We start from the raw sequence: 8,446 nt of genomic DNA on the forward strand, positions 1-8,446 counted from the left end.
ACTTCTCCAAGTAGAGGAGCTTTTCCTCTGCAGAAACGCCCTGCCGCTCAATCAAAAGCGTGAATGAGGACCTCCAGAGAGGGTACGTCAATGGATCTCCTGAAAACGTAGTAGGCTCCTGCGTCGGTAACCTGTTGATAAGGAGAGCCTCAGCTAGAGTACAAGCTAGGGCAGAACCCTCGGAGAGCGCTGGCTGGCCTTGCATCTGAGGAAGGTATGCATCTTGCCCGTAGTAGACGCCTGAAGGGCCCGTGACCGGAGCCTCTTGAAAACCATGCTGTGTGTAGTCAGTGTCAGGAGCAAAGCTTGCAGCGTGGTCATATTGCTGTGTTTGCATGGGAGGATGCATGACAGAAGGCCCATATGCAAAGCTTGGCACATAGGTCGGAGACTCTCGGGAGGTCATGGCAGGAAAAGGACCAGGGAAAGGCCCGGGAAAAGGTCTCGCTGATGGATTGAGGGATTTGTGAGGGAAACGGGAAGGCGCGTAGACCTGGCGAGGACGATCTTCGTGGCTTGGAATCTCAGCTTTGACAAACTGAGGCCGAAAGGAGGTCGCGAATTGGCCTCCGACTCTTGTCGTCATCGTGGTGGCTGTAGTCATCGTCGTAGTGGTAGGAGCCGTGGCTGTGACCGCTGCTGGAAGTGGGTGAAAAGCGGAGACAGGTTGGGCAAGGGTCCTAGAGATGCCTCGAAGAGTGTCGCGGATATCCTCGGCGGCCGACTGGAGATGCGAAGGGGCATAAGCCCTGACCTCCGTGGGCTGCTGAAGTGGCGGGAGTCCAGGCTTGGCTGCCGCAGGCTGATGTTGCCCAGAGACGAGGGTGTTGGCTGCCGGCTGGTGACGCGGGCGGGCGTAGGTGTCGGCTGTCGCAGGCTTATATGTATCTTGTGTGTGCTGTATGTGCCTATCATACCCTACCGCCACATCTCCTATGCTCTCTGAGTGTGTACCTACATGCAGGGGGTTGTGAGTACCTAGGTACCTATCAATGGGGCTGTCACGAGGTAGTTGGGGCATGAATCTTTCTCTAGCCCTTTGCTGGTCTTCTATGTCAGTTTTAAGGATCTTAAAAACGTCATGCTCTTCTTGCATCTTGCCTTCTCTCTCCATCCTCTCTAGTGCAGTCTTAACTTCCTTTTCCTTTTTCTTCAAAGCTAACCTTTCATCTTGAGCTTCTCTCTCTAAACGAGCACACTCTCTTTCCAACTCTCTTTCCATCTCTGCCTTCTTCTCAGCCTTCTTCTCTGCCGCCAAAGCTTTAGACCTAGAAGCCTTCTCCTCTAAAAGCAAAAGAGTCTCTTCTTGTCTAGCCCTTTCATCTGCGACCATTTGCTGGGACCTAAATCTCGCTGCACTAACCGCCAAAGCAGCATCTAGAGAAACCTCTCTAGCACCTCCAGAAGCGACTGTGGAAGTCAAGTCCGAGCTGGAGGCGTACGGGTCTAACTTGGGAAAGAGACTGCGGTATTGTTCTTTGAGTGTCTCCGTTTGCATGTGCATATCGCTCAAATCCTCTTCTATAGCTACATCACTTTCAGCCACTTGACAAAGCCTCGAGTTCGCTACATTCAGCTCGTTTAGGCGCTCACAGAGGGTTATTTTTTGAGCTTTAAGGACTCTCCTTAGGTCTGGTGTTTCCCTAAAGGCTGTGCACAACTCGCTGATCGTATTCTTATGAGCTCGGCTTAGGGCCCAGTACTTGTCTGACAGTTCCCTCACCTCAGCATTAAGTCTAGCCCTAACAATGGCGGGGCCTCTTTCTTCTCTACTTCGTTGAGCGAGATGCTCTGCACTTGCAGCCTGTTGGGAGGGCTCAGTTCCTAAACCTTCCTGTGTAGGAGAATGTTCAGCTTGAGAGGGAAAGTTATCTGAATTCAAAGTGTCTTGGGTCTGAGTGGGTTCAGCTAGAGACTCTCCCTGAGCGCCATCACGGTCGCCTTCATACTTACGACTATCAGTGTCCGAAGCAAAATGTTCATCCCTTTCTAACTTCAAAGTGTAAGGGGATAGCTCGGCACTCTCATGAGAAGGTAATTTCTCATCCATACTTTAAGTCAAGTGAAAACGTAGAGGTTAACAAAGACTTGCGAAATATAGAGAAACAAAATTCAAAACGGCACACCTCGGGTCACTCACTAGAGGGGAAGAAAATACGAAGTACGAAGTGTGCAATGCTATGGTCAACAAACCTAAAATAATGCCTAAGTTGCTCTGCTCTGGGCCCGACAAAAATAAATTAAAATATTGTTCGCTAAATACGAAACACAGTTCCTTTAAGACAAAAGGTTCATGATCTCTTCACAAGATTCGTAAGAATAAGAAGTTCAAAAGTCAGTGGCCCTAATCACAGGCCTACAAAATGTTCATAAAGTTCTTCGTCGAAAACAATCCAAAATGTTCCAAAAAATATCAAAGTTTCCACTGTGCTTGCCCTTGAGTAGCTGTAAGATTCTAAGATGACTTATGTAAATTCTGGAGGATGTAATTTTGGTGCTACAAAGAACCGACGCGCTCACAAAACAAAACGAACACTAGAATTGGAAAATTAATTAAAGTTTTATTGTGAATATGGTCATACTTGTCAAAGTCATAGGAATCCGGAATCAGCTCATAATATCAATATATAAAAAGCTAAACATAAACCTATGGAGAGCTAAGTAACCTATATAGGAGCGTGGCGGGAAAACTGATCTAAGTTTAGAATGTGAATTAAAGCTAAAATGTGAAGTAGAAATGACTAGCTTGAGTAAGAGTGCAGAACAGTAGAGTGTGAAGCGTGGAGCATGGAGCGAGAAGCGCGGAGCGAGAAGCGCGGAGCGGTGGAAACTGATAGAAAGAAAAAACTAAACTTAGAATTCGAAACATCAAACTAAACATCAAAGGTGTCCTAAAAACATAAACATCAAAGATGGACGTCAAAATGGCGGCCGAAACAAGATGGCGGCCGAAACAAGATGGCGGCAAATCAATAAAAAATCACCAAAGCTATCATGAACACCAAGACAAAATATGTTAGAAAACCCTACATAGAATAAACGTAGGACACACTAGGCTAACTAAACAAGAAACAACACGCAGTGAAAGGAAAGCTGACCAACATTACAGGACGGAGAAATACAAATACGACTCGAGAACATGAACCAAAATCTTACAGAAGGTTAGCAAACAAAAACTGGCTTAAAGTCAAATCATAATAAACCAGAACAGTCTCAGCTCTTCCCTTGCATAGATAAAAACGTAAGACAAAGAAACGGAAAGAAGACAAAGAAACGGAAAGAAGACACAGAAACGGAAAGAAGTCATAACAAACAAAGATTCGAAACGTAAATTACACGAATTCGGTAAATAAGAGCAACATGGAGTCAGAAATGGATACTCGCCTTTGACAGCATCAATATAACCTAAACAGGCTCAAGGCGAGCAACTAAACAGAACATTACAAATTAACTTGAAAACTGGTCCCAGGAACAGAGCAAAACCCTATCTATACTAAAACACATGTAGTTCCCTGAACGGCTTCCCAGCAAGTGACAACGAATACAGGCTATCCACCACAGAGGTGAACTAAAAGTTACTACGCGTTACTACGGTTTTACTGTTGCAAAGCATGCGTCCCGTGCTATCCGGGGAAAATCTCCAGAGGCTAGCATGGTCCAGCGTGAGCCATACAGGCACATGAAAACAATATCAGAAAAACGTTACAATATTTAACGTCAGTAAAACAAAAACAAAGGTCGTACCAGGACGCTCATACTTAATAAAGAAAACTAGAAGATAAAGAGCAAGCTAGACCCGCACACGAACCTACAGAGGTGGCTGCAAAATGGGAACAAATAGGGGCAAAAGTAAGATAAGATAATAAAAGTGAAAGAACAAAAAGGGGAAGCCACCACCACGGAAAGTCGCATGCGAGTCAAGCTAGAAGCAAGACTAAAAAACACAAGCAAAACAAAAAGAATCTAGATACACAGAAGGCTCCTTAGCAGGGGCATTCACATTCCCCCCTCGAAGACATCGTAGTCTTTACAAAAGTCGACATAAAAAATCAACAAAAAAATCGAATACATACGTGGTTCAAAAAACAAAATCCAAAACATTACAGAATCCTTTTGGCATTATCCAAAACGTAGCTGTTCGAAACGCACTCTCATACGTGGTTCAAAATACAAAAATCCGAAACGTTACAGAATCCTTTTGGCATTATCCAAAACGTAGCTGTTCGAAACGCACTCTCTATGAGTCTCAATCTAAAAAATCACACGTGTTCTTTCAACAAATGTAACATCATATTTCGTCGGTCCGTCACTGTCAACATACCGTGTCAACATTATTCTTACACCTTTACATAAACCGCAACTCAGTAAGAAAGACTGTAGTCGCAACCTACAAAATACGAAAGAAAAACATCTTCCGTCTTCTTAATCATAAGCACAGGCATCCGCACGCGGGAAGGACTAAACAAACCGATTCATTAAGCGCTTGCCTCTGTCAAGAGCTTTCGTTCCAAAATGCGGAACCAAAAACATATATACAAATGGAGAGAAACCACACACTCACAAAAAATATTTGCATTAAGACGAAATTTTCTCCCCAAATCAAAACAGCGCCACCTGTCAAAAAGGCGAACGGATTACGTCAGACCAAAACATGCACAAACGGTCTGTCGAAAACAGTAAAGTTCACTGGAAAAGTCATTGGGTGTCCGGGTCTGCCTTCACCAGCACGGTCAGCTTAGAGATGGGGCGCCAGTAGTAGAAAGTGGAATGGCTCGTCTTCGAGGTGACCTTGACAGTCTTCAGCTTGCAGGTTCGCACGAGTCCATCGTCGCTGGGGCGAACCTCCGTCACGAGTCCCAGAGGCCAATCTGCTCTGCATACGGCTTCGTCACGTAGCACGACGACATCTCCGACAGCAACGTTACGTTGGGGAAGAAGCCACTTTCTTCTTCGTTGTGGTCTTCTTCGTTGTGGTCTTCTTCGTTGTGGTCTTCTTCGTACTGGTCTTCTGGTACTGGTCTTCTTCGTCGTGGTCTTCTTCGTCGTGGTCTTCTTCATTGTGGTCTTCTTCGTACTTTCCATGACATGGAGGGCGTCGGAGATTCTGGGTTCGGCGAGTGTCGTGCGATATACGGAAGCGACTGATTCACCTTCGTACTCGCTGGGACAATGTTCTGTTAGAGACACGTGCATCACGTCATGGACAGACTGTTTAGGCGACACTTGTCCCAGTATGGTCCAACCCAACGGTGTGAGAACGGCGTATGGGTCTCCCTTGATGACTCTCTCTGGCATGAATAGCTCTGCATGATCGTAGCCAATCAACAACCCGGGAGTGCAGCCTTCGAGCAACGGGGGAATCTCGCTGGCAATATGACTCAAATGCTTGATGTTACGAGCGGTCTCTGATGTTGGTATGTTCTCAGTGTCATTGGTGAGATGGTCCGTCGTGTAGAGCGTTTTCAGGTTGTGGGAAACATTGGAGTTGAGGGCCTTGACACACAATCCGGTCACTCTCTGACATTCGATATGAGTGTTCTGAGAAGTCATAGTGTTCAGCCTCAATGACGCTGGCTCAGAATGAGTGTTCAGCTTGTCACTCAAAGATTCAGTAACGAAGGAGATGCAAGACATGGTGTCAAGCAGCGCGTATGTCGTATGCTCTACCGTGGGATTCTCTTTCGTCGAAACTCTGACCGGAACAATCATGGTAGCTCTGACTGGTCTGTCTGACTTGTTGGTCGTCGCGAATGCTGGTCCAGAGGCAGAAACACGGGCATCTTGACTGAGACAGACAAACCTTGAAGAATCTGGCGGTCCCCGGGCATTCCGTTGCTGATTGGGAATCTTCTTCCTGTAGCTAGGCGCTCCATGCAGCATAGTGAGATGTGGGCCTTGGCACTTGTCACATATCGCCCTAGTAGTGCAATCTACACTTCTATGGTCAGTCTTTCTGGCACAGGAGAAGCACAAGGACGTTTCGTACATGAAGTGTTTCCTGTCCTCAACGGGAATCTCATCGAACCTCTGGCATCTGAGTAGAGGATGAGAAGAAGAGCTGGTCGGAAAACGAACGGTACAAAAGGGACAGACTTCGTCGCAGTTCGTACTCGTTTTAGCGTGGTGCTGACATCTGTCACACTCTTGACATGCAGATGTAGTTGAACAATCCGTACTGTACGATGTTTTCTTGGGGACTGCTGAACTGGCGGTCTGTGAGGTGGAAGAGGCGGCAGATTTGCTGGAGGAGAAAAGGGGCTCGCAAAGGATGTCTGCCTCTGTCTTGATGAAAGCTGACAACTCCTCAAAGGTAGGGTAGCGTTTCTTCTCGTTCTTGGTCTTGTTTACTTTCCGCACCCAGTTTCTCACCAACCAATCTGGAAGCTTGGTCATGAGTGTCTTGTGATAGGCTGGGTCTTCAAGATTCTGTAGCTGGCCTATCACTCGGCTCGCCACAAGGCATTGTCCAAGAAAGTCCGAGAAGGCGCGGAGGGCTTGTCCATCTTTGGGTTTGATTACCGGCCATGCATCTAGTTTCTCTCGGAAGGCTCTGGCAACGACGAAAGAACTGCCGAATCTTTCCTCCAGCGTCTGAAGGGCCTGCTGATAGGCCTGGGCATCCCTGATCAGAAAGAGTCCCTTGACCGCATCCTTCGCCGGACCGTCCAAGTACTTCTCCAAGTAGAGGAGCTTTTCCTCTGCAGAAACGCCCTGCCGCTCAATCAAAAGCGTGAATGAGGACCTCCAGAGAGGGTACGTCAATGGATCTCCTGAAAACGTAGTAGGCTCCTGCGTCGGTAACCTGTTGATAAGGAGAGCCTCAGCTAGAGTACAAGCTAGGGCAGAACCCTCGGAGAGCGCTGGCTGGCCTTGCATCTGAGGAAGGTATGCATCTTGCCCGTAGTAGACGTCTGAAGGGCTCGTGACCGGAGCCTCTTGAAAACCATGCTGTGTGTAGTCAGTGTCAGGAGCAAAGCTTGCAGCGTGGTCATATTGCTGTGTTTGCATGGGAGGATGCATGACAGAAGGCCCATATGCAAAGCTTGGCACATAGGTCGGAGACTCTCGGGAGGTCATGGCAGGAAAAGGACCAGGGAAAGGCCCGGGAAAAGGTCTCGCTGATGGATTGAGGGATTTGTGAGGGAAACGGGAAGGCGCGTAGATCTGGCGAGGACGATCTTCGTGGCTTGGAATCTCAGCTTTGACAAACTGAGGCCGAAAGGAGGTCGCGAATTGGCCTCCGACTCTTGTCGTCATCGTGGTGGCTGTAGTCATCGTCGTAGTGGTAGGAGCCGTGGCTGTGACCGCTGCTGGAAGTGGGTGAAAAGCAGAGACAGGTTGGGCAAGGGTCCTGAGATGTCTCGAAGAGTGTCGCGGATATCCTCGGCGGCCGACTGGAGATGCGAAGGGGCATAAGCCCTGACCTCCGTGGGCTGCTGAAGTGGCGGGAGTCCAGGCTTGGCTGCCGCAGGCTGATGTTGCCCAGAGACGAGGGTGTAGGCTTCCGGCTGGTGACGCGGGCGGGCGTAGGTGTCGGCTGTCGCAGGCTTATATGTATCTTGTGTGTGCTGTGTGTGCCTATCATACCCTACCGCCACATCTCCTATGCTCTCTGTGTGTGTACCTACATGCAGGGGGTTGTGAGTACCTAGGTACCTATCAATGGGGCTGTCACGAGGTAGTTGGGGCATGAATCTTTCTCTAGCCCTTTGCTGGTCTTCTATGTCAGTTTTAAGGATCTTAAAAACGTCATGCTCTTCTTGCATCTTGCCTTCTCTCTCCACCCTCTCTAGTGCAGTCTTAACTTCCTTTTCCTTTTTCTTCAAAGCTAACCTTTCATCTTGAGCTTCTCTCTCTAAACGAGCACACTCTCTTTCCAACTCTCTTTCCATCTCTGCCTTCTTCTCAGCCTTCTTCTCTGCCGCCAAAGCTTTAGACCTAGAAGCCTTCTCCTCTAAAAGCAAAAGAGTCTCTTCTTGTCTAGCCCTTTCATCTGCGACCATTTGCTGGGACCTAAATCTCGCTGCACTAACCGCCAAAGCAGCATCTAGAGAAACCTCTCTAGCACCTCCAGAAGCGACTGTGGAAGTCAAGTCCGAGCTGGAGGCGTACGGGTCTAACTTGGGAAAGAGACTGCGGTATTGTTCTTTGAGTGTCTCCGTTTGCATGTGCATATCGCTCAAATCCTCTTCTATAGCTACATCACTTTCAGCCACTTGACAAAGCCTCGAGTTCGCTACATTCAGCTCGTTTAGGCGCTCACAGAGGGTTATTTTTTGAGCTTTAAGGACTCTCCTTAGGTCTGGTGTTTCCCTAAAGGCTGTGCACAACTCGCTGATCGTATTCTTATGAGCTCGGCTTAGGGCCCAGTACTTGTCTGACAGTTCCCTCACCTCAGCATTAAGTCTAGCCCTAACAATGGCGGGGCCTCTTTCTTCTCTACTTC

The 8,446-nt window shown here is 47.9% G+C and overlaps 1 protein-coding gene across 1 annotated transcript; it reads right to left on the reverse strand.

Annotated features, from left to right (window-relative positions):
• Positions 1-2,255: 2,255 nt before the first annotated feature.
• Positions 2,256-7,008, reverse strand: LOC138977035 (uncharacterized). Its single transcript, XM_070349926.1, has 2 exons — positions 5,076-7,008; positions 2,256-2,275 (listed from the first exon to the last, which is right to left on the reverse strand). The coding sequence occupies exons 1-2, from the start codon at positions 7,006-7,008 to the stop codon at positions 2,256-2,258; spliced, it is 1,953 nt and encodes a 650-aa protein (XP_070206027.1).
• Positions 7,009-8,446: the final 1,438 nt, after the last annotated feature.

The sequence above is a fragment of the Littorina saxatilis genome, linkage group LG9, assembly GCF_037325665.1.
Source record: "Littorina saxatilis isolate snail1 linkage group LG9, US_GU_Lsax_2.0, whole genome shotgun sequence".
Classification (NCBI taxonomy): domain Eukaryota; kingdom Metazoa; phylum Mollusca; class Gastropoda; order Littorinimorpha; family Littorinidae; genus Littorina; species Littorina saxatilis.

Excerpts from the sequence above, each read along its gene's own strand:
- LOC138977035 (XM_070349926.1), bottom strand. The coding sequence starts at position 7,008 with ATGCAAACACAGCAATATGACCACGCTGCAAGCTTTGCTCCTGACACT. Across the intron at positions 2,276-5,075 it reads CGCCCTCCATGTCATGGAAA|GAACTGTGTTTCGTATTTAG; the intron begins GTACGAAGAAGA and ends TTTGTCTTAAAG.